We start from the raw sequence: 26,833 nt of genomic DNA, 5'->3' as shown, positions 1-26,833 counted from the left end.
GCTTAATTCCAGAGTGTCTGGCTCAAAACCTGTGTGCTTGAATCTGCCCTACTTTTTTTTTTCTGGAGCATTAGAATTAGACAGTTCTTTCCAACGTTGTCACTAACAAAGGGTGTGAGGAAGGGTATGATTGGCTTCATAAGTCAATTCCAGAGTTTTAGGTTGTGTTCTGAGGTAACCTCAGACATTCCATAAATGAATTGATTTAGACTTTTCTTTTCGTTTTTAAAACTCTTCATACATTCAACCTAGTGAATTCTGTGAGTTTGCTTCCTAATAGGAGAAGTGATTTTTTTTTTAGCCTTGAACTTCCTTCTTATGGGCCTTAAAGGGTGCTGTCTAATTTTTAGAAAATGAGACTTTTGTGAACAAAATGTGTTTCCATTCTAAACATTGTCTTTATACTTTTGGAAATTCCTTTAAAAGTCTTTGTCTCTCTATATAGAGATGTCTAATATATTGTCTTAAACATCTTCTCTTTCACCCTCACATTAAGTAATATAGCTTTAGAGTTTGGAATCACCTTAGTCTAACTGCTTGCTTTTTTAAAAAAATTTAATTCTTTTTAGCTTACATAGTGGGCTTTATTATATTTAATATAGTACTTCTCACCATGGAGATGTTAATTAATATAAAGATTTTTGTTTTTGTTAAACATTAAATCTCTTCTTTATTTCAATGTCAATATAAGGTTTTGTTTTTTTTTTTTTTTACATTAAATCTTTTGTCCATTTCAATGTTAGATACATTGGATACATTTTCTAAACTTTTTCTCCCACAAAGAGATAAGTTTTAATTTTTGGCCAACTGTATTTAATATCTAGGTACAGCATTAACTTGGGAGATAACAAAGCAAAAATACAGTAAAAATGTGGAGAAAAGACTCCTCAGTGATGCAGGAGGCAGTGATTATAACTGAACAATGGCGGGGCTTCCCTGTTGGTGCAGTGGTTAAGAATCCGCCTGCCAATCAATGCAGGGGACACAGGTTCGAGCCCTGAGCTGGGAAGATCCCACATGGTGAGGAGCAACTAAGCCTGTACGCCACAACTACTGAGCCTGTGCTCTAGAGCCCATGAGCCACAACTACTAAAGCCTGCGCGCCTAGAGCCTGCGCGTGCCTAGAGCCTGTGCTCTGCAACGAGAAGCCACTGCAGTGAGAAGCCTGAGCACCGCAATGAAGAGTAGCCCCCGCTAGTGCCAACTAGAGGAAGCCTGTGTGCAGCAACAAAGACCCAGTGCAGCCAAAATTAAGTAAATACATAAACAAACAAACAAATAAATAAATAACTCAACAGTGACAATTTCCTAGGATTCTGGGCAAGAATTTACATCTTTATATTGAGAATTCTGAAGCTATGAAATATTACTTATGCAAATTTCAGCCATCTCACTTCTTTGATCTTCTTTCTAACTAGCAAATGGAAATTACAGATGGCATTTTTCAGTGCATTATTTGTTGTGAAGAAAACATTTTGTTTTCCATTTAACACAGTATATCAGTTTGTTCCTATTTATAGGAAAATAACCAAGACTATGAAAGTACCCAATTTACTGTTTCTTGGGAGCTTTCGGACACCAAAGCTCAGTTCTGAACCTTGATAACACAAAGGTTTTCGGGGCAAGCTGTGATTCGGGAAGCCCTTCAAAGTCACATCTGTCCATTTCTCTTTGGTGCATATACCCCCAAACAAGCTCAAATGCCTGTAATGCTGAGAACCACACCTAACAAGAGAGCGACTGCATCGCCTACTTCTACTACTTCAACAACAAACAGCACCAAAAGCAATGAAAAGAGGCCTGGAAACAATTCTTTTGAAGCTGAGATGATGCTGAAATTTTGAGGTGGCTGGTTCTTGAAGGCTGAAGGTTTCAAAGAAAGCGCTGTTTGTTTAATTCTACCTGACTCCCTTTCCAGAAGCTCTGGATGCTGAGGCTAAGAGGTTCCATGTGACAGTGCCTTCAAGGAAGCAGCCATTACAGGAATCTAACTTAATTTTTATTTTATATTGGAGTATAGTTGATTTACAATGTTGTGTTAGTTTCAGGTTTATAGCTGAATGATTCAGTTATACATTCTTTTTCAAACTCTTTTCCTATTCAAGTTATTACAGAATATTGAGTAGAGTTTCCTGTGCTATACACTAGGTCATTGTTGATTATTTTATATATAGTAGTGTGTATATGTTAATTCCAAACTCCTAATTTATCCCTTCTCCCCATGTTTCCCCTTTGGTAACTGTAAGTTTGTTTTCTATATCTGTGAGTCTGTTTTTGTTTTGTAAATAAGTTCATTAGTATCAATTTTTTTTCTTTAGATTACACATTTAAGGGATATGGTGTGGTATTTGTCTTTCTCTGTCTGACTGACTTCACTTAGTATGATAATCTCTAGGTCCACCCATGTTGCTGCAAATGGCATTATTTCATTCTTTTTTATGTGCTGAGTAGTATTCCATTGTATATATACCACATCTTCTTTATCCATTCCTCTGTTGGTGGACGTTTAGGTTGCTTCCATGTCTTGGCTATTGTAAATAGTGCTGCAATGAACATTGGGTCTAACCCCTTGCTTTTGTACATGGAGACATAGAGGTGCAGGGCCTAAGGAATCTTGTTTAGGGTCAACCATTGAGTTTAGCAAATTCTCTTAAACATTTTGTTTAGTTCTCTGACCCTCTTTTAGTTTCTCTGTATCTTTTGTCCAGTGTATATTTGATAAAAATAGTTCAGGTTAGATAATTTAAGATATCTTCTTTGTTGTGCATCATACTACCCAGTAACTACGTTTTTCCGGTTTTGAGTATTATTTAAACTAGGTATGTGATTGGATAAGTGGTGGTGTAGGAATTTGGCCAGGAATTGGTGGCCTTTTGGCAGTAGGAATCTTCTAAGTGACAATATCAGGAAAGAAAAATACTTAAGTGTGGGAACCTTTATGATTATGCAGGGGTTTGTATTACCAATATAATTCACAGCTGATGATATTTCAAGTTACCACTTTTAGTGGTGCAAGGAAGGGATTATCAAAATATTTCAGATATTTAGAAAAACTTTAAAGTGGTATAAAAAGCTATCAGCAATACCTTATGAGTACTACTAATTCTTTATAAATATGCATATTTGAAAATAGATATAGATATTTGAAAAAAACCGTAAAAATTAAAAATAGAGTTTTGCGTCATGGGTTTATCCTCAACCTTTTTTGGAAAAATTTCAAACTGATAGGTATGTTCCAAGTACGTTGAACACCTGCATTGCCTACCCTACATTTAACATTTTTCCACATTTGCTTTATCTTTAAAAAAATTGTATGATATGCAGATATATAATTTATATACATATGTATGTATAAATTGCATTTGTGTTTGCTGAACCGTTTGAGAGTAAGTTGCAGGTATCATGGCACTTCACCCTTAGATGTTTCAGTGTATGTCTCTTAAGAATAAGGACATTCTCCTAAATAACCACAATGTAATTATCATACTTAGGAAATTTAAAATTGCTGTAATACTAATATCTAGTGTATAAGTCAGATTCATGTTTCCCCATTTGTCCCCAAAGTGTCCTTTATAGCTGTTAGATTTTTTTTTTTAAACTGGGATCAGTCATCTGTGGTATTTTTTTCTGGTCTATCCAGTTAGTTAGGTGCCACCTACTCATATGTGTGTTGCAGCTGTTTATTTACAGATCTGTGAACTCTTTGAATGGGACCAAGTTGGCCTCATTCTTTTAGTGTTCCTGGTATAGTGTCTGGTATATAGGTGTTCAAAAAATGTTTCGGTGTATGACTATTTTTGCCAAGCTTATGCTAGGTACTCCCCATTTCCTCACTATTTTTATTATTTTGAGTTATAGTTTACAACAAAGTGTATAATTTATGTACAACTTGAGTGGATAGCTAGATTAATTTTTATGTATGTATCCATCTGTAGCCACCATTCAGATCAAGATATACATACCATGTTTTTAGCCCTCAGAAGGTACTCTCTTTATCAGTACTCACCAAAGAAGGTAACCATTCCTGACTTCTATCACTGTGTGTTAATTCTGACTGGATCTAAATTATATAAAAAGAAGTCATATAAGTATGTATTCTTGTGGCCTTAAAATTATATTTGTGAGATTAATCCATTTTTGTGTGATCAGTAGGTTTTTTCTTTTTTGCTCTGTAGTATTCTATTATATTAACATACTACAGTTTACCCATTCTTTTATTGATGGGCAATTGGGTTATTTCCATTTTTTTGCCTATTATGAATAAGCCTGCTATGAGCATTCTTATATATACCTTTTGGTAGACTTAGCACTCATTTCTGTTGAGTATATACCCAGGAATGAGATTTCACAAGGTAGATGTATACTGAAGTTTGGGAAGTTGTTGGTTTTTAATATTAAAGTGAAACTAAATCAGGGAATTGAGCTACGCAAGAGAAATGTTATCCAGGATTTTAGCTTACCAAATGAATCAGAAATAGCATGCTACTATTCTATGTGATTGATTTGTTAGACTAGTGGTTTTCAAACTGTAGAGTGCTTAAGAATCAACTGAATAACTTTACAAATGCAGATTTCTTGTGGCCCAGTCCAGAGATTCTGATTTTGTAGAAGAGAGTGGGGCCCCGGAATCTGTATTTTAGAGGCATTCCCAGGTACTTTTGATGCAGGCCTTTCTCTTTAAGAATCAGATTGTTTTGTCTAAGATTTCTTTAAATTCAATTCTTATGATACTCTGTTTCATATAAACAATGTTTCAGTATTCTGCATTCTGTGTGGAGATAATGGAAATATATGGAAGGATAACACTTAAATGTGTGATTCCAATGCAGTTTCCCAAGGCTTTTATAGCACTTTAATTTGTTTCCCATGTGGCCATATAGTAGGATTGAGGAGTTTGAATAAAGGGAGGGAGGTGTTTCTGTGTGTTGTTAGTGATGCCCTAAGACTAGGCTCTAACTTAGTGGAGCTTTAGGACCAGTAGATGCTAGAGATCTTTCTGATTGCATCCTTCCTCCAATACTTCTCATTATTGTGGCCTTGCCACTGGAGGCAGACAGCTCTCATACTCCTTTGTGTTTCAGTAGTGACTTATTCAGCTGGTAGAGGGACATCTTATTTCTGTTTCCTACTTACTTCTTTTTGAAAAAAAAATTCTTACTCAGCTCTACTGAGGGATATTTTAGTGGAGAAAACTCCCCCAGCTGTAGAAAATAGCACTTCTTATTTTAAATTTTCTATCTTCTTACTCTTATCACTACTGTTTCAAAATGCTATGTATTTTGTATATTGTCTATGCCTCTCCCCACCCCCGACACACAAATACGTACTAGACTGTAAGCTTTAGGTGCAAGGGTTTTGTTGGGCTCACCTCTCTATTTCCAGTGTCTAGGTGGTGCTCAGGAAGTTTTTGAATGAATAGATATTCTACATAGATTGAAAAAGGGAAGTTTGTAGGGCATTTCTTTCTTGGAAGCTTTGGTAGTCCAATTGTGAAGGACATACACCTGAACTAAGTTTGTAAAGGAGATACCACTTAAGGGAATCACTTAGAAGGAATGCGTTAAAGATGATTTTGCAGATTGGTTCTATGAGCTGTAATTTGCGGACTGTTAGATGGAGAGTTTCATGAAGGAAGTTTACTGGAAAGTGATCTCTGGATCAACACCTGCGGGAGAGTGAAGAAAGGAGGATTGAGTAGATGGAAACAGAACTGTGGTGCAGTGCAGTGGGGACCTCTGCTCTTCCTATGGGAGGTCTGCAGCCAGGATGGTCCTGAATTGTCCCAAATTGGGATGCGATGCCAGGTCTTTACATCTTTCCCTTAACCCTTATTGGCCAGTCATTGGATGCAGGCTGACAGTGGGAAAGGAGGTATGACTTTGGGTAGGGAGGCACCAATGAGGGGACTCAGCTGAGACCTGTCAGCTGCCAAGGCTCCCAGCAGCTGGGGCTATGAATGCCTTGATCCTGAGGGAGGATCTGGGCAGCACACCACAATGTGCACTACAGAGGAAGTCAGGGTTTGAGTTTTGAATGTATGAAAGTTTAATGGTACCAAATCATTCAATTATTGTATCTCGTATCTAGTGTCAGGCAATTTGTTAGGTGCTAGAGGAATGGTGGAGAGAAGAAAGATGGGAAGGATTTTTGATTTGGTGGAAATAGATTGATTTTAGATATGCTAAATTTGGCATTGAGGTAGAAATGCTCTGTAGATCATTAGAAATACAGTAGTAAAGCTCAAATAAAATAAGGACTAGAGATGATGAGGAAATAGTTAACACTACAAGGGTAACATTTGATGTTTAGCTAGTAGATTCGCTCTTAGTTTTGTGTTGTAATTTACTCCGAATATTATATTTTGATGTCTTAATATAACAATTTGGTTATAGTTTTGAAGACCAAGTACTCTAAATAAACAATTTAAAGTATTTTGAGAACTACTGCTAAATCACTCTCTGTGTAAATATGTCCCCATCTTCTCTAGGTTCTGGGAAGTTCTGGATTATTTAACAACCATGGACTCCAAATACAGCAGCAACAGCAAAGGAATCTCTCACTACATGAATACATGAGTATGGAATTGTTGCAAGAAGCTGGCGTCTCCATTCCCAAAGGACATGTGGCTAAGTCACCAGATGAGGCTTATGCAATTGCCAAAAAATTAGGTACTAAATTAAGGAAAACTTATACCACCTCAACATGGGATCTCTGATAACATATGAACCTTGCTTTTGGTTTAATAACAACTTTTGACTTTTGTTTTATATTTAAAAAATGTTTTATTAATGTAAAAGAGAAGGTGAAACTTATGATTGTTGGCATCCTTAAATTAGTATGAGATTATTCTGAGCTCCCATAGTGCTGGTAACTTAAGAATCAAAGCTTCAGGAAGCTGAAGTCCTGTTTTTAGTTACAACCATGGGGAAGGGAATTCTGGCTGTGATGATTCTTCAGGGAAATGGTGAAGGAAAATCTTAGCTGTTTGTGTGATTGTAAAGAGAGGTCCAGTATTTGATTGTAAAGAGAGGTCCAGTATTTCCCCCGTCCTTTTTTTTGGACATGAAAAGTAGAGAACTAGAAGGGGGAAGAAGGAAGTTGAGCGTTAGAATGTAAGCTCTATGAGAGCAGGGTTTCTTTGTCTTATTTTGTTCACTGATATATCCCAATCTCTTTGACACTTAGGTAATCAATAAATATTAATATTGTTAAGAGAATAAAATAGTTGCTCATGCTTATTAGTAGATTGTTTTATTGATAACAGAAACCTTAGTAGGTTTTGTTAATTTGAATTTATATTAATCTCTTAAGTAAAGAATAAGTTTTTAGTTTGGAAAGTATGCTTTACTTTATATTTTTAAGAATTTAATAAGAACATGATAATGAGTATGTACTAGCTATACACTGCACTTTCTTTTTAGTAGTATTTAAAATCACACCAATTTTATGTAGATTACCATAATTAATCTCTCTTGTATGTACATTTGATTAATATGGCTTTAAATGTGCTTTGGTGGAGACTTTGCTTTTATTAGTTTTTCAGGGAAGATGTGGAACATTTTAAACTGTTTAAAATTGTAATCCATCTGTACTTATTTGTTTCTAGAATGGGTTTCTCTTTCAAAAGTGAGAGCATGCAGAAGATCAGAAAGTTGTATATTATATGATATGTTTTTGAATGAGGTGGCCTTGATTTCCTTGAGTTGGAAGCATGATTTTTAATTTACAGTTTTGTTTATTGTTAATCAGAAAAGCAATTCTTTTCATTCAGATTTTAAGCAAATTTCTTTTTATTCAGCAAAAGGCTTGTGTAAATTCATACTAATTTTGGTGAAATTTTTGTTAATTAATGGTGATCTGTAGTTTGAACTTGTCCATGGTAAAACATGTACCTCATTTTAACCTTTAAAACTCTATATATGTTAGAGGCTCTTAAGGGTCAGGGCTTAAAGAAAACTCATGATTGTATTTCTGTAGTATTTCTTGCAAAGGCACTTTTTAATAACTACCTTCTTGGGATTCAATCTTATATATATGACTTAAGTGTTAATTTCTAAAGAAGACCCAGCTAAGTAGGAAGGAAAATTTGGAAATGTAATTGAGAAAGCATAAGGTTTTCTTATCCAGCCTTCTATCCTTAAGGATGAATTTCAGACCCTTGACTTTGTTCTTTTAATTTTATTAGTTTAATCTCTTGAGTGATGCATTTTTTGTTTACCAGTTCTTTCCTTCTTAATAATGCTAAAGGCATAAAGTATTTTCCATACCAGTGATAAAAGGGCCTGATTTAATGAATTCAGTGAAAGCTAGTATTTCTTTTTCTATTTCAAAATTATTACAATTGGTTCTCTTAGTTTTCCATATATTTTCTCATTTAGTGAAATTTCACTATTTTGTCAGAAAAAAATTATTTGTGTACAAACTTTTTCGTAAAATGAGTAGAATTTATCCAGATGCAAATCTCTTGATTTCTTTACTCATTGTAAAAATCTTTAATGATTCCTAGCTGAGGAAAGAAGAATAGTTAATATGTACAGGATATACTGTAACTGTGTTTCTGGCAAGTTCTCTGGGACCAGGACTTACAAGTAGTAAGGAGCAGATAGGCAGCTCTGATTTGCAGCTTCTTCGAACAGAAGGCATCTTGTTTATCTAGAAAGTGTGTTTTTGTCAAAGAAGGCTGCAAGTGAGGATTGTAGTATGGGAGCGGGATTAATGACTGATGACCTTTAAAACTAGAGGAGCAGAAATATTACTTTTTAAAAGATGTATTTCATAACTACTTTGAGGATGTTGAGACAATTTTTTCTTGTGGCGAGTCATTAATATCAGAAGATATTGATTATGGGACGTAATTGTACAAGCTGTGGTATGAGGTGCCCTAGAAATACACCGGTTCTTTCCATCTAGCTAGCAATTCCCAGTGCTGATTTTGGCTATTTTTTGCTTCTCATTTACTGCAAAATTCATAAAATGTTTTTTCCCATTTATTTAAAAAGTCTTACCTCACCAACTGATATACTAGGGCATAAATGCATTACAGGTGTGACAGGTTATTGCTTATCCTGTAGGTGGCAAGAGAAGCTGTTAGCACTGGGACTGGGGCCACTGAATCCTGTAGCTGGTAACTCCTCCCCAAATAGCTCTGACCTCTTTCTACAGTATTCCCTACAAATTGTGTCATTTTCTGTGTGTGTCATGATGTGATGAAAATTGGAAAACACTGTCCTGGAGGCAAGTTTTACCTGTTGTGAGTAATTGAAGTTAGGATGGAAGAATTGTTAGAAAGAAATCTAATTCCAATATTTTAAAAGAGTATAAGAGTCCACAAAATGAAGGTTTATGAGCTGGAAGATCATAGAGAAGTTTCTGGAATGGTTTATCAAAGGGCTGGTTGTTAAGAACAGAGAAATGAAGTAGTTATAATTTAGGGTCAGTTCTACCAGCAGATTTCCATCTCCTTATAGTTACTAGTACAAGGAAAATTTCAGTAAGGCATTTGGCATAGTTCTTATGATTTCTCTATTGACTGTGGAAACATAGCTTGGATTCTAGTATAATTAAGGTATAGTTTCTCTCTGATTGAGTAAACATTGAGAGGGTGCTGATTAATGAATGTCAGACCAGAGGGAGATTTCTAATGGCATACATTAGGACTTTGCCTTCTTTTTCTTTTTTCCAGTGTTTTATTAGAAGACTGTATATGAGGAATGCTTACAACATTTGTGAATGACTAACGCTAACAGGGATGGTGAACATATTTTAAAGATAACCTTGGGATCCGTAAACCATCTTGTCTGACTAGAGCAAAGGGCCACATCTAGTAAGACTGAGCTCTGTGAGGCAGGAGAGGTCTGTTTGCTCATTGCCATATTGACAACTCCAGCACAGTACCTGGTATGTAGATGTAACTGTTGAATGAATTAATGGAATTGAATAAAATCTTTGTTTCAACCAGTTGTCCTCAGATTTATCTTCTGATTCTTCTCCCTGTCTTGATAGTTGATGCGATTTTATGTCATCACTTTGTTTTGCTATTCTTTTGTTGTGAAGGGCTTTTGTAGAAGGAACTTTTGAAGAATCATCTGTGCCCTTAAGGAGTTTATTTTCCTAAAAAAAGAAAATTGACACTTTGAGGGAAGAGACTTCTGCCTTGTAAAATGTTTTTAGAAAAATAGAGCTTCGTTACTCTTACTTAGGTCAGTATGTTAAGTTCCTAGCTTAATGACTAGGAATGTTTGACTTTACCTTAATTCAATAAATACCTTAATAAAACTCTACCTTAATTATACTAGAATCCAAGCTGTATTTCCATAGCAAAGTGCCAGTTTAACTGTACATTTTTACATTACATTTATACTGTTTGGATTATAGATATCCTCTTTGGATATAAATGAATATTGCTAAAGTACTAGAAAACTGACTTGACAGTTAACCAGAAACAGGTAAAATGACTAATGGCTGCTTCTTTTAGTTCGGGTATGAACTCTCTAATTTGCCGTAGTCCCCAAGGCTACCTGTTGTCTTCTCAATAAGAAAATTATTGTTAGTTTTAAGGAAATTTCTAAATTTTCCCTAATCTTCATCTAATGTTAGTTGTTACACCTGAGAATGGTGGGGACTGTGGCAAATTGAAATAATGTCTTGTGTAAACAAGGCACTTGTAGTCAGTTCTAGTTGCAGGCCCAAGATTTCCAGTTCTGGTTTTTTCTAGATTCATAAAAATTCTCTTGATTTCTAAATATTCTTTTATTCATCATTCAGAAAATATTATGTGCTAGGACTCCTCCCAGGACCTTGCAAACATCAATGAACATAACAAAGATTCTGCCTTCCTGGAGTCTATATTTTAGTGGACGAGCAAAACAAAAATGATAAACATGGGACGATTATATGTTATGTTTGAAGGTGATGACTTCTGTGAAAAAAAAGAGCAGGGTGAGGGGGATTGGTCATGGGTGGGCAGGTTGCAGTGTTAAGTAGGATGATCCGGGTAAGCCTCATGGACAATTTAGACTTAAAGAAAAACTGGAACGGAATGAGGACCTTTCCCAAAAGGATACCCGGATGAAGAGTATTCCAGGGAGAGAGGGAGCATTAGAGCCAGGTCCTAAAGGAAGGCAGGAACATGCCCAGGAGCAGGGAGACGAGGGGAGCTGGTATGGAGTGAACAATGAGGAGGGCATGGTACAAAGGAGAAGGGTGCTGGGGGATTACACAGGGCCTTGAGGCCATAGTAGGGATTCTGGCTTTCACTCCGAATGAAAGGGGCATTTAGTGCTAGGTTTTAAATAGAGGAGTTATATATGCACTTTGGCTGCTGCTTTGAGGATATTCTCTTGGGGACAGGGGTAATCTAGGTGAGATGTAATGATGGCTGGGACCAGGGCCTAAACTGGAGGTGATGAAGAGTGGTCAAGATTCTAGATACATTTTGAAGGTGGAAACCAGTATGATTTCCTGACTGAATGGGTGTGGAGAAGGGTTTTTTGAAAAACACTGCCTGGACTGACTCATAGAGCCATCTTCTACATCATTAATTTTCTAAACATTTTGTAGTAATTGTTTAAGTGTAAACTTTTGTTCATTTCTTATTTGTTTGATGACAAACTGTATTTGTTACCTGCTTGATCAGGTGGAAGTACCGTCTCATTTGGCTTGATATATGCGCGTTAGAGAGGCCTCTCCCCAGCAGTAGAATGCCCGTCTTTAGCCTATTCAAATACACATTTATGCAGTGATTGTTATTATCTCAGGAACTGCTTTGTGCTCGGGATATAAAGAATAAGACAGTGTCCTTAACCCTGACCTCAAAGGTTAATTGTTTTTCATAAGGTAATATTGGTGTTACACTGCTAGTGTGAGCAAAATACTATGAAAAGCAAAATGAGGAGGCTTTGAAATTCTGCCTGTCTCAGGGGATAGAATGCTGCTCTAAGAGGTGTTGCTCTGGATCATGAAGAGTAGTACCCAGGCTAAACAGCTAGTTTGAATTTCCTTCAAAAAGTTACGGGAGGAAAAGAAAGAGACCAGTTTACCTGTTAAAAATTCAGAGTATTTCTTTTTTCCTTTTTTGGGGGAGAGGGAGGGTCTTTGTTGCTGCACACAGGCTTTCTCTAGTTGCGGCAAGTAGCGGGCTACTCTTCATTGCAGTGCTTGGGCTTCTCAGTACGGTGGCTTCTCTTATTGCAGAGAACTGGCTCTAGGATGAGGGCTTCAGTAGTTGCAGCATGTGGGCTCAGTAGTTGTGGAATGCAGGCCCTAGAGCATGCGAGCTTCAGTAGTTGCTGTCTGGGGGCTCAGCAGTTGTGACTTGTAGGCTCCACAGCACAGGCTCAGTAGTTGTGGTGCTTCATTGTGCACAGGCTTCGTTTCTCCGTGGCATGTGGGATCTTCCTGGACCAGGAATCGAACCTGTGTCCCTGTGTTGGCAGGCGGATTCTCAACCACTGCACCACCAGGGAAGTCCGCAAAGTGTTTCTTAAAAAATGTTTTAAAGACTTAGAAGCATGACATTCTGGAATCTTTTGATAAACATACCTTAACTCCTGATAGTCCCCCTCACAACAGTACAGCTCAAGAATATATATTAATAGGACTTTCTGTTAGTGGGATGATGTGAATCGTTATCAATAGTGGCACCTTCCCTGGAGGGCCATGGTACATTTCTGCTCAAAGCAGCATTTATAACTCAAATTTTCATGGGATAGTAAGTTTATATATCAACAGCAAGGGAAGAAACTGTTGGGGAGACATTTGACTCTCAATTTTAAATATTTAAAGTATCAAGGAAGGGTAAAATTACTTTCAGTATACTTTAAGAAATGGTTTAATATGAGTGGCTAATTTTTTTGTTTGTGGATCTTTAAGTGGTGAGTGTTTTAGTATTCTAATCTAGAAAATCTATGTACGTGGAATGCCTAATTTTTTGACATTGTGGATAAATGAGGCTTTACTACATTTAATAACACTGCTTAATATGTATGTTTAATAACAAAATATTGTGTTACATGCTGCTCCATGCTTTGTACCTAATGGAAGTGTTTTTCTTCTAGGTTCAAAAGATGTTGTGATAAAGGCACAAGTTTTAGCTGGTGGTAGAGGAAAAGGAACATTTGAAAGTGGCCTCAAAGGAGGAGTGAAAATAGTCTTCTCGTAAGTCATGTTTTTAAAAGAAAATTCGTCTTTATTAAAGAAAAAAATGTAGTGTAAAAGATGCCCCCCTATTATTGAATTGATAAAAATACTGAGATTTAAATATTAGGTGAGGTAAGATTTTGGCTGTCATGTGCTTTTACAAGGGTGAGTCAAAAATTATCTGCACTCTGGTTATATTAAAACTTCTGTTGGCCTCACTGTCTTATCAGCGCTTTCCGTTCAAGGCTGTTGTCTCCCCAGTCACTGCTGTGCATCTGAGAACGTGTTACATCAGTTCATTTGTAATGCGATGTGAGCAAAAATAGATGCCCCTGCTTGTGGTTTGTACGAAAGAAGAGCAGCATTCAGTGATTTATTTTTTGTGCTCTGAGGGTGTGCACGTCTGCACACTTCTGCCCACACTGTCGACACTTTGCAGAAACTTCGTTTTGAGGTATTAAAGCATCCTCCCTATAGTCCTGATCTTGCTCCATTTGAACTTTCACCTGTTTGGTCCCCTGAAAGCAGCCCTGCGAAGATGAAGATTCACTTTTGATGAAGTGAAGACAGAGGTGCATTCGTGGCTCGCAGCTAAAACATTTTTTAATGAGGGAATACGAAAGCTTGTTTAGAGATGGACAAAATGTACTGGAAAGCAAGGAGATTATATTGAAAAATGATGTATTTGTCTTTTGTAAAACTTAGTTAAAATAAATTCTACAGCGAGAGTGTGGATAATTTTTGACTCACTCTTGTATTTTTCTCAGTTGGAGGAGAAGAGTTTGAGTTCTTTTTCTTATTTTAGTCCAGAAGAAGCAAAAGCTGTTTCCTCACAAATGATTGGGAAAAAGTTGTTTACCAAGCAAACGGGAGAAAAGGGCAGAATATGCAATCAAGTATTGGTTTGTGAGCGAAGATATCCCAGGAGAGAATACTACTTTGCAATAACAATGGAAAGGTCATTTCAAGTGAGTAATTGTAGACATGATACATTTAGGATGATTTTATTGCATTCAATTTCAGAAGTTGATTATTTCTATTTGTATGGGAAGGATTAAAAAGGTATAGTCCATAATCTATTTGTATATGTCATGAAAATAATATTTTTGTGTCATTTTTAAAAAAAAACATTAATGCCATCAAACTTAATACTATAATATTGTGATAATAAAAACTATAGGCAAAACCATGCTGAAATAAAATACACAGAATTTCCAAATTGTTAATTTGCTAAGAGCAGCATAAATCATCTCTGATTCACCTTTAGATTCCATAGGCTGAGAAAATAATTTCTAGCACAGTAAAATATTCTAACCAAAGAAAGAGTCTCTGGACCCACTAAGAGAATGAGTATCCCTGGCTTCATTTTTTTCTTTGTCAACCTCTTGGTATTTTTTATAGTTTAGGGTTTGTTTCACAAGATGATTTGGTATTTGGTAAATTCAAGGATGATATTCAGCAGCAAACAGTATGCTTCTAAGGAGCATAAACTTTTTCTGCTCTGCTCTCTTTATGGACCTTACAATGCTAGCAGTGGACTTAAGGCATTACATGAAGAGAAAATTCTTTCATAGACCTAGTGTTTGGAGAGGGCATTGACAATCATTTTGTGGTATAATTATCTGGCTTTTTGAGTGCATTGGTTAAGTTTTGTGAGCTGAATCTCTGTGGTAACTAGCTTGTCTTTTGAAGCAGGCTGGGTACATATTTGGTAGCCCTGGTCAGGATTTGATGTAGTACATCACTAATTACATAATTAGTAATGTAACAAAATTTTTAAGGGGTCATGAAAATGTTTTCTTATATAAAACAGCTTTTTAAAAAATACTATTTTCTATATATTTTTTTTGTTAACAGTTATGTCTTCTAGTAATGTTTGAGTGATATCATAAAATGTCTTTTGTAACTTTTAATTTTTATAAGAAAGTATTTCTTAAGATATAACACTAGATGGTAGTAAAAACCCATTCAGAATATAAAAAACATTGCTTTGTTCGTTAAGTGATGTCTTTACCCCATAGGTTTCTTTATGTGATAGAATTTAGTTTTGTAAGTTACTTTAGAAATCCCATGACAATAACCTTATATATTACAAACGTTTACAAAAATTTTAATTTTGCAAATTCGTTTATTTTGACTACCTTTTCTTTTCCTTTTCATTGATGTTATATATCAATATCTATCATTTTGTTAGTTATTATGTTTTTAATTTTTGTTATAGCCAGGAACAAGGTATATATGCCTGGACAGTTTGAGAAATGAGTCCTGTAATATTGCACATTCAGAGTAAGTCATCTTGAATAAAAGTAGCAAACTGAATATGTGTTATTTATTTATTTGATTGCTCCTGGTCTGAGTTGCGGCCTGCATGTGGGATCTAGTTCCCTGACCAGAGATCCAGCCTGGGGCCCCTGCATTGGGATCTTGGAGTCTTAACCACTGTGCCACCAGGGAAGTCCCTGAATATGTGTTAATAAAGATATGAATATAACACAGTGAATATATTTTATTAAAGATATGTTAAAGCATTAGGAAAAATGGTCAAATTCGAATTCATTATAAGAACTTGAATTTTCAGAGAACTCTGAGTCTTCTTAAGGAAAAATATTTTTATTTCATTTGCACAAGTAATATATAGCTGTAATAATTCATGGTAAAAATTCACTAGTACTAGTTGAACCATTTGTCTAAAGACATTATAATGTGCTTTAATGCTATCATATGAGACCAATGTGGAGTTGGTTGGTGTTACTTTTTGGGGTAAAAACTATTTCGGGAACCCCTGTGGATAGGTCCCTATTAAACAACAAAAAGTAAGCTATTTAAACTAAAAAGAAATGTGCATTTTGATTGAATTAAAGTCATATGCTTAGAAGTTAACTGATCTTTAAAAATTGCTTTTGTTGCTTATCTGTTTTCAGGAGATGAATCACAGGCTCTACCGGTCTTCTTTAGCATGTATTGCATCGGGAAGCCTGGGCAGATATGTACCATAGGGTTGATGTGCCAAAAAAAATCAATTTAAGTCCCTATTCTGTGTTTTGGCACTTTTTAAAAATCGGATTTCTTAACATTTGCCCAATGCCTGTTGGGTACTCTTGGGCTGAGACAAATCTAATTTAACAAATCACATTTGCTACTTTAATTTATTTTTATAGTAAAACATTGCAATCTGCTATAAATTAGTGGTACATTTAACTGTGTCAGTTTTTTACTTTGCTTGAATTAGATATAAAATGTGCTGCAAGAATTCTAGATTTTATTTTCCATACTTTTATTTTCTTAAAAAGAGATAGTTATTTTAAGTGGCCTCTTTGTCATATAATTTTAAATTCAAGTCCATTTTAAGGGAAAGCCTTTTGCAAGACTAACAAGAAAAGAGGAATTTAGGTTAAGAAGGTGAAAGTGGTGTTATTAATTTATCTGAAATTACAGTTCTTTGCCAGAGCTTAAATTGTTCTGAAAGTTTATTACTAAAATTTAGAAGTTAAAACCAGATCATTTAAACAGAAACACCAATTCATTCAGTAGTCATGACCATATGCGAAACTACAGTCGTTGTTTTAACTGATCTCTATCTTATTTACCTATGTAAGCTTTCTTCTGACTAACTGGCTACAAGTTTTGGGGTTTCTTTCTAATTAGGAAATTAATACAAAGAGAAGTTTTTCACTTTCTTTTAAATATTTATTATTATTATTATTATTATTTTTTAGACTTTTCTCTGACTTATAGCAAACTCTTGGAGATCTGATCATTACTTTAGTGAGAATTTAATATTAACTCCCCCCCCCCCCCCCAGTACTGCTGCCTTTTATGTGGCTCTTCTCTTTATCAGTAGACATGAAAAGAAAAGGACAGTAAAACTAAAATAAAATGTTCAGATACTTTAAAGTTTGTTGATTCTACCTCTTCTGTTACAATTATATTTGGGGGTTGTCTGTAGGTTAATTTATCTGTATTATTCTTCAATAGTATGATAGTAGTTGATAGACTCTTCTTAAATCTTAGTTTTTTCCTCTCTCTTTAGATCTCTGTAAAAGTTTATAATTATGAATTGCCTTTCTAGGGAGGAAATGAAGAATACTTTTCATTTGAAGTTTATAGAGAAAGTAAAAAGTAGACTTTAATTTCAAACATTTCCCTTTACTTAAGCTTGCCACCGTTCTCCTCTTTAGTCTCAAAGGCATAATGAAATCTTTTGTTAAATTTTTTGTGTTTGTTGCAGTGAGTTCTAATGCCAAGTACCCAGAATTGAGCCAGACTTCACAGGTTAAGGGCATAGTCCTCCACATGACTGCCCTCACTTCAGACATCAGCCTCAAGTTTGGGGGTCCCCAGGTCACCCTCACTTCTGACCAGCCGGCAATAAGTTTGGGGATTCTTAGTACCCCTCAGGTTTCATAATTTGCTAGAGTGACTCACAGAACTTAGGAAGATACTGTACTTGTGATTACAGTTTTACTATAGCCAAAGGATACAAATCAGAATGAGTAAAGTGGACAGATGCATAGGGCAAGGTCTGGGAGAGTCCCAAACATAAAGTTTCCTTTTGCTTTAGGGATGTGTCACCCTCATGACATATTGATATGTGATATGCAGATTATTGGCAACCATGGAAGCTCACTGAGCTTCTGGTCTAGAGCTGTTTTTATTTTTTAAATTGTGGTAAAAAACATAGAATATGAAATTTACTATCTTTTATGTGTACAGTACAGTAGTGTTAACTTTGTGCGTATTATTGTACAACAAATCAAGGACTTTTTCATCTTGGGAAACTGAAACTCTATATCCATTGAAAAACAACTTCCCCTTTATCCCTTCCTCCAACTCCTGGCAACCATCATTCTGATGTCTAGTTTTAAGATTTTGACTGTTTTAGATACCTCATATAAGTGGAATCATGCAGTGTTTGTCTTTTTGTGATTGGTTTATTTTGCTTAGCATGGTGCCCTCAAGGTTCATCTATCTTGTAGCATATGTCAAGATTTCCCTATTTCTAAAGGCTGAATAATATTCTGCTATATGCATGTACATTATTTTCTTAATCTTTCCATCTATTGGTGGACAGTCAGGTTTCTTCTACCTCTTGTCTATTGTAAATAATGTTGCAGTTAACATGGGCATGGAAGTATCTATTTGACATTCTGTTTTCAGTTTTTTTGGATATATACCCAGAAGTGGGATTGCTGGATCGTATGTGATAATCCTATATTTAAGTTTTTGAGGAACCTCTATACTGTTTTCTGCAGTGAGTCCACTATTTTACATTTCTACCAACAAGGCACAAGAGTTCCATTTTCCCCACATTCTCACAAACACTATTATTATTATTATTGACAGAAATTATCCTAATGGGTATGAGGTAATATTGTGGTTTTGATTTGCATTTCTCTAATGATTAATAACATTGAGTACCCTTTCATATGCTTGTTGGCCATTTGTATGTTGTTATGGACTGAATGTTTATGTCCTCCTCAAAATTCATATATCAAAGCCCTAACCCCCAGTGTCATGATATGGAACTGTGTAACTGGAAGAGTTTTGAGGTGCATGCTATAAAAAGCTGAGATTGCCATGAAAGGACTTTTAAAGTTGATTCTAGTGAGGACTCAGAAAGAAAAGAGGAGAGATATAGAGAAAGCTTCCGTCTTAGAGATTATATAAATAATCATGAACAGAATGTTGGTAGAAATATGGATAGTAAAGACCATCCTGGGAAGGTCTCAGAAATGAAGAACATGTTTTTGGATGATGGAAAAAAGATGATCCGTGTTGTAAAGTGGCAAAGAACTTGACCGAATTGTATTCATGTTGTAGTGTTTTGTGGCAGGTAGAACTTGGGAGTGATGATATTAAATATTTAGCTGAGGAGATTTCTAAGCAAAGTATTGAAGGGGTGGCTTCATTTCTCCTTACTGCTTATAGTAAAATTTGAGAAGAGAGAAGTGAATTGAAGGAATTGTTAAACAAAAAGGAATCAGAACTTAAACGTTTGGAAGATCCTCAGCCTGCTGATATTGCAAAAAATGAGAAAGCTATTTGGAAGATAATTATGAAGGGTGTGGCTGAAGAACCATTTGATAAGGAGATTAGTGTGGGTGTGAACCATGAATTCTGAGAAATAAATATCTGTTGTCTAAGCCACCCAGTCTGGTATTTTGCTATAGCATCCTAAGTGAAGAAATGTATTTTCTTTGGAGAAATGTCTATTCAAGTCTTTTGCCCATTTTTAAATTGGGTTCTTTGGTTTTCTGGTTGAGTTGTAGTTCTTTACATATTCTGAATATTAATCTCCCACATACAGTTTGCAAATATTTTTTCCCACTGTCTATGTTGCCTTTTTTGTTGATTGTTTGCTCTGCTCTGTAGAAGTTTTTAAGTTTGATATAGTCCCATTTGTATATTTTGCTTTTTGTTGCCTGTGCTTTTCTGTCTTATTCAAGAAATTATTGCCAAATCCAATGTCATGAAGCTTTTCCCCTATGTTTTCTAGGAGTTTTACAGTTTCAGATCTTTTAGGTCTTTAATCCACTTTTAGATAATTTTTGTATATGGTATAAGGGTCTAACTTCATTATTTTGTATGTAGTATCTAGTTTCCCTAACATCATTTGTTGAAGAGCCTGTCCTTTCCCCATTGTGTAGCCTTGGTACCATTGTTGAAGACCATTTGACCATATATATGAAGGTTTATTTCTGGGTTCTCTATTCTGTTCCATTGATCTATAGGTCTGTCTTTATGTGAGAACCATACTGTTTTGATTACTATAGCTTTGTAATATTTTTTGAAATCAGGAAGTAAGAGGCCTCCAGCTTTGTTTATTTTTCTCAAGATATTTTGACTATTCAGGGTCAAAGATTCCATGTGAGTTAAAGATTCTATGAGATTCCATGTGAATGTTAGGAATTTTTTTTCTATTTTTGCAAAAAATGGACAATGGAAAAAAGATTGTATTGGGAAAAAAATGCCATTAGGATTTTAATAGGGACTGCATTGAATCTGTAGATTGCTTTGGGTAGTATTGGACAGTCTAATAATATTGTCTTCCAATCCATAAATATAGGGTGTTTACTTATTTGTGTCTTCTTCAGTTTCATTCAGCATTGTTTTGTAGTTTTTAGTGTACAAGTCTTTTGTCTCCTGGTTAAGTTTATTCCTAAGTATTTTATTCTTTTAAACTCTGTTGTATCAATACATGGGATCATTGTCTTAATTTCCTTTTTGGATTGTTCTTTGCCAGTGTATAGAAATGTGAGACATATTTGTTTGTTGATTTTGTGCTATAACTTTGCTGAATTCATTCACTCGTAGACATTTTTGGGGGGAATTCTTGAGAGTTTTCTATATACATGATCATATAAACTGTGAACAGAGATAATTTTACTTCTTCTTTTCCTATTTGGATGTTTTTTGTTTCCTTCTCATCTGGTTGTTCTAGCTAGGACTTCCAATACTATGCTGGATAAAATGGTGAGTGGGCATGCCTTTTTCCTAATCCTAGAAGGCAAGCTTTTAGTTGTTCGCCATTGAATGTGATGTTGGTTGTGTGTTTTCATCTGTGGCCTTTATTATGTTGGTATAGTTCCTTCTCTTCCTAGTTTGTTGAGTGTTTTTATGAAAGGGTGTTGAATTTTTTCAAATGCTTTTTCTACAGCAACTGAGATGATCATGTGGTTTTTGTTTTTGTTTTTTTTATAAATTTATTTATTTATTTATTTATTTTATTGGCTGTGTTGGGTCTTTTTTGCTGTGCGCGGACTTTCTTTTTAGTTGCAGTGAGTGGGGGCTACTCTTCGTTGTGGTGCGCGGACTCCTCATTGGCGTGGCTTCTTGTTGCGGAGCACGGGTTCTAGGCGTGTGGGCTTCAGTAGTTGCAGCACATGGGCTCAATAGTTGTGGCTCACGGGCTCTAAAGTGCAGGCTCAGTAGTTGTGGCGCATGGGCTTAGTTGCTCCGTGGCATGTGGGATCTTCCTGGAGCAGGGATTGAACCCGTGTGCCCTGCATTGGCAGGCAGATTCCCAACCACTGCGCCACCTAGGAAGCCTGATCATGTGGTTTTTGACCTTGATTCTATTAATGTGGTGTATTACATTGATTGATTTTCCTATGTTGAACCATACTTGCATTCCATGAGTAAATTCCCTTTGATCATGATGTATAATCCTTTTAATGTGTTATTGAATTTGGTAGGCTAGTATTTTTATTAAGATTTTTTCATCAGTATTCGTCAGGGATATTGGTCAGTAGTTTTCCTGTAGTGTCCCTGTCTGATTTTGGTAACAGGGTAATAATGCTGGACTCATAGAATGAGTTTGGCAGTGTTCCCTCCTCTTCAGTTTTTTTTGGAAAAGTTTGGTGGAATTCTTCCGTGAAGCCATCTTGTCCTGGGCTTTTCTTTGTTGGGAGGTTTTTGATTACTTATTCAACCTCCTTACTTGTTATAGGTCTGTTCAGATTTTTTATTTCTTCATGACTTAGTCTTGGTAGATTGTATGTTTCTAGGAATTTATCTGTTTCTTCTAGGTTACCAAATTTGTTGGTGTGTGATTGTTCATAGTAGTCTCTTATGGTCTTTTCCACTTCTGTGGCATCAGTTGTAATGTCTCCTCTTTCACTCCTGATTTTTGTTATTTGAATTTTTGCTCTTAGTCTAGCCAAGTGTTTGTCAATTTTGTTGACCTTTTTAACAAACCAGCTCTTAGGTTGTTTTTTTTTTCCTTTTTTTTTTTTTTTTTAAATTTTCTACTTCATATATTTCTGCTTTTAATCTTTATTGTTTCCTTCCTTTTGCTAACATTGGGTTCAGTTTCTTCTTTTTCTAGTTCCTTGAGTTGTTAAAAAGAAAGCCATGAGTTGGGTGCTTTCCCCCAGATTTGGTGAGCTGTGTTGGCTTCTGTCCGTAGTATTACACGTTCTCTGGTGCTTTCACAAGCTGCTGCACTTTGTTTTGTTCTCAGTGCCTCTCCCCTCCAAGGCAGTCAGAGTTTGCAGGTTCCCTGTTAGCCCTCCAAGTCAGGTGAGACAGAAACCAGCTCCTTGGACATCCCCCTGAAAAGCAGGAATGTTGGATGCACATTTCACTCTTCTCTTTCCCTCCCAAGGGAGAAGCCCAGCATTGGACTATTTCTCTGGATCTTGAGCTTGTTGGCTTGGGTTAGGGGCTCACTTAGATGAAATAAAATGGCTTTTCTTACCCATTTCCTTGCAGTTGAACTTGCTTGGGATACTGCAACTTCCTAACTGGTTTCTGACATTCTCTAACAGGCTTTTGGGGTCATATATTGTTGTTAACGTAGTGTTTCTGTGGGAGAGCAAAAGTGGGGCTTTCTCTTCCACTATCTTGCTGACCCTGATGTCCAGAGTATTTTGGGGCGGTGGTGACGGGGGTGGGAAGGGGTTATGAAGTAGGAATGATTGAATCATTGCCCACTGAGTTAATCTCTAGGCCTCCTTCCCTCTCTGACGTGTAGGCTGATATCATGTGGCTCAAAGCTCCATCCCTGTAATCACACTGTTGGTCTTTCTGACCTGGCCAGTGCCCACCTGAGTCACCTCCTTTGTGTTATCTAGGGGCCCATTGTGAATCACCTCATTAACATAAACTCTCAGATGTCGGGGAGCATATAGAAGTTGCCTCCCAGACACTGGGGACAAAGGCCAGCCAAATTCTTTATTACTGTGTAATAAATCTAAATCTGTATATTTAAATCTAGTCATGTAGTATAAAATTTAAAAGGTACAAAGATGTACAGGGAAATATAAATCTTCCACCCACCCTTGTTCCTCAACCACCCAGTTTTTCTCCTTAAAGGCTGATACTTTTCCAAAAATTTTTTTTGCCTAAATAGCAGTTAACTCTCTTTAAAAAATAATAGATTCCCCCACACCCCCTGTCCCTTTGGCTGTTGCCATATTTTGAGGATTTGAAAGACTGTATTGTTCTCCAGACAGTAATGAGTATAATATTATTTCTTTACATTATACCTTGAATTTGTTACTGAAACACTTAGATGCTGCGATAGAAAAGTGAAAGTAATCTTTTGAGGTTTTTTTTTCCCCCCCCGAATTAAGAATAAGATTCACTGTAGAAATTTTTTTTTTTAAATAGTGACATAAAAAAGTCTTATCATTTAATGTTTTATTTCTTATCTTTTTTCTGTTTGTGTGAATAGTGGGAGGGTGCACATTTAAACACATTTTATGTTAAAAGAAAAACACAATTGAGACTAGAATCTAGGGTTTTGTATCATTTTTTTCCCAGATTATACTACTGAGATCATTTTCCCTTCCAGATACATTAAATAATCTTCTGTAGCATGGTTTTACCATTTCCTTGTGTTTGCATGTTAAGATTATTTCCAGTTTTGTGTGTAAATTGACAAATCTGTTAGATAATTTTACTTTGCTTTTTCTTGATAGATTTTAGAGGACTTAAAAGTTAACTTAATTGTTTAGTATTTATGTCTCACTTCTTATATTGTTCATGATAATAGCCAGAGCTGTTCTTTCAAGGTAGGTAGCTTTCTTTTTTGCTGACTTCCAGCAGGGCTATAGCTTATAAAATCAGGACCTTTCGTTCATTAGACTTTCCCTTTTAAAATATCAGTAAGCTGTTTTATGATTTTTTTTTAATGTTCTTTAAACAATAATGTCCTTTCAATTCTTGTGAAAAATGCATATGTTATATTTCACATATATATACGTTTATATTGACTTGTTTGGTATATGTTTTGTGTCTGTTTTTAATCGTTTTCCCTCACCAGTGAGCCATTGTCTTCCTCTTCATTTTCACTTCTTTTCTGTTATTTCAACTGAACGTTTAGGGGGACATTGTGCAGAGATGCAAGGATAAATTCTCAAGGGAATTTAAAAATAATGGGGGGTAACAGATGTGTAAGTCTGATAGTGTGCACAAATAGATTTTAAGATTCTATTGCCAATTCCAAAATAAAATCTAGATGCTTTGGCTGTTTCCCTTCCTACTAGGGTCCTGTGTTGATAGGAAGTTCTCACGGTGGTGTCAACATTGAAGATGTTGCTGCTGAGACTCCTGAGGCCATAGTTAAAGAACCTATTGATATCGTAGAAGGCATCAAAAAGGAACAAGCTGTTCGGGTATGTTGTATTCCGAAACATTTCTGGCTTCTGATTGAATAGTTAAAACACTTAAAGAGAATTAACTCTGTACAGGTGACGTGATTGACAAAACTTCTTAACAAAATTTTTTTGGGTGTCAAGGTATGTTAATATCTTGTTTGAAATGGAAACTTTTTAGAAGTATCTAAAGTGTTTTTCTTCATATCTTTTATAAATATTTTAATATGTATCTTTAAAAGATAAGGATTCTTTTAAAATAGCCACTATACCATTGCCATCCCTAGTAAAATTAACAATAACTTAATGTCATCACTTACCTAGTCATTCAAATTCCCTAATTGTCTCAAGTTTTTTTTTTTTTTCTTTTATAGTTTGAGTTGGGATCCACATAAGTTCTTTCATTATGGTTGGTTAATAGGTCTCATAAGTCTTTTTCTAGTTTATTGGTTTCCTTTCCCTCACTTTCTTCCTCCATTTCCTTTCATTTTGTTGAAGAACCTGGGGTGATTATACTTCATTGTTTTTTATAGTCTGGATTTTACATCCCCACGGTGGCGTTTAGTATGTTCCTATGCCCCCTTTATTTCCTGTAAATTGTATGGAATGATAGGGACACTGTCTCATATATCCCTATGATAGATCAGTGATTTTATTTTTGGGGGGTTTTGTGGATACTTTTAAGAATCTGATTAAGCTGTGGACTTTCTCTCGGTGTATGCACATACACAATAAATTTTGCCTACAATTTCACGTTTTCTGTACCATCCTTCTCGTGTGCCTCTTCCTCCCATTCCATGCCCCCCCTGAAAAAAAAGTCCCCCAAAACAAAAACTTAACCATGAAGGTTAATATTGTGGCCTGTGAGAGTTGCGTGGTAAATTTTGTAATACTGCTATTAAATTAAATTGTCTAGTTTGAATATAAAAAATGAGTGACCTATCTTAAAAAGAAGTTTGAATATTAAAGTTTGAATCTCGTATCAGGAAACTCTCAAAAGAAGCTTATGGTTTTGAAGTACAGTGGAGCAGGAATTTTGACTGATACAAAGATTTCCCTGATAAAGCATGAAGCAAGTCATTTAGGCAAGTGAATGGTATAAATGTTTAAAGGGGACAGAGATTTGATTCACTAGGTAGTTATGGGATAGTGATGACTGGAGACTTAAATTTAGATGAGAAAACACTTGATTAACAAGAATACTTGAAGGAATAATCTACTAAGATTGTGCCTTTTTGAGTGATGGATGAACAGAAATAGTACCCAGCACAGTGTCAGACAAACTGATGTCATACTGGGCTGATCAGAATTCTTTTGCAATTCTAAGATGTTTAAATTTAAAACAGTAGATTGTGACCTAGTGAAAACTTTCTAAATGAAATGCTACTTTATCTCTCATTTTTCTTACTTTGAAATGTTTTAACCCAAAATTACATTTCCTAGTTTGATTATCTATTTATTTGCATTTTTATTCTCATTGACTCCTTGCAAAAATCACATTCACTTTCAAAGAATTTAATATTTTCTATTATTGAAAGTCAAATGTGTTGTAGCCTTAGATAGCAGTTGGAAGAGAGGAGAAAACTCCTCCGTAGGGTTCCTGAGCAGCTGCAGCAGTTAGGATAAACAAAGAGACTGCAGCTTCTATACCAGTGGTTCAGAATTACTTTCAGGAGTTTAAAAAATTGTGGATTTTTGGTCCACTATGGAACTTGTAAACCACAACTTCTGTATTGAGACCTTGATGTATGTATTTTTTAAAAAGCGCTTCAGGTATATTTAGTGAAGAATCTCTGCTCAAGACTGTAAACTCTTCTACTAGATTAGAAACTTAAGTACCTGTATCTTTTGAATCTAACATATATTAAGTGCTCAGTAGATTTTTGAATGAATGGGATAATACTTGTTTAACTGGATATGTCTTCATTGCTTGGTAGACACTCTTCATAAGGTAAAATAGGGTGAGTTAATATTTTGGTCATTGTTTTTGGACCATTGGGATTATCAGTCTACCTTTTATATGTAGTTTTAATACAGTTTAGATTGACCATAAGGCTTAGTGGCAGTATGGACGCTATGGAATAAACACAGAAGTGGAATTGAGGCAAATGGCAAATTATTTCACCTCTCTGAATCTCTTTGTTTGTAAAAGGGGTATACTACCTGCTTTGTGAGGATTTTGAGTAAAAAGTTTTGTTTAACCATTTAGTGATAGTAGCTGCTATTTCAGTGATTATTGTTTGACCATAAATGATTCATGCTTATTATTTAAATGATAAACTACAAGGTTTTTTATTTGCAGTAATTTAATGTTGATTGGATGTATGCAACATTCCTGTAATAAAGAGACAAATTGCTTTCAGCTTGCACAGAAGATGGGCTTTCCAGCCAATATTGTGGATTCTGCAGCGGAAAACATGATCAAGCTTTACGACCTTTTTCTGAAATATGATGCAACCATGGTAGAAATAAATCCAATGGTAGAGGATTCAGATGGAGCTGGTAAAGTATCTTCTTTAATCAAACATTGATTATCTATTAATCCACCTGTCGTATGCTTCGCTAAGGAAGCTGAACTCATAAGGAAGTGAACTCAT

General features: G+C 35.6%; 1 protein-coding gene across 3 annotated transcripts in view; it reads left to right on the top strand.

The window, feature by feature from the left end:
* SUCLA2 (succinate-CoA ligase ADP-forming subunit beta) overlaps positions 1-26,833 on the top strand; it is a 45,563-nt gene that overhangs the window by 1,479 nt on the left and 17,251 nt on the right. For all 3 annotated transcript variants that reach the window (XR_009049012.1, XR_009049013.1, XM_057707443.1), the window contains exons 2-6: positions 6,488-6,668; positions 13,056-13,155; positions 13,943-14,105; positions 24,129-24,257; positions 26,600-26,738. Coding sequence is in view for 1 of the 3 variants with exons in the window: in XM_057707443.1 (XP_057563426.1) it covers positions 6,488-6,668; positions 13,056-13,155; positions 13,943-14,105; positions 24,129-24,257; positions 26,600-26,738 (712 nt within the window). In the remaining 2 variants the exon portion in view is untranslated. The remainder of the gene's footprint in view (positions 1-6,487; positions 6,669-13,055; positions 13,156-13,942; positions 14,106-24,128; positions 24,258-26,599; positions 26,739-26,833) is intronic.

Source organism: Hippopotamus amphibius, chromosome 14 (genome assembly GCF_030028045.1).
Source record: "Hippopotamus amphibius kiboko isolate mHipAmp2 chromosome 14, mHipAmp2.hap2, whole genome shotgun sequence".
In the NCBI taxonomy this organism is placed as follows: Eukaryota; Metazoa; Chordata; class Mammalia; order Artiodactyla; family Hippopotamidae; genus Hippopotamus; species Hippopotamus amphibius.
The sequence above is the reverse complement of the archived record's forward strand: the minus strand, read 5'-3'. Positions and strand labels throughout refer to the sequence as shown.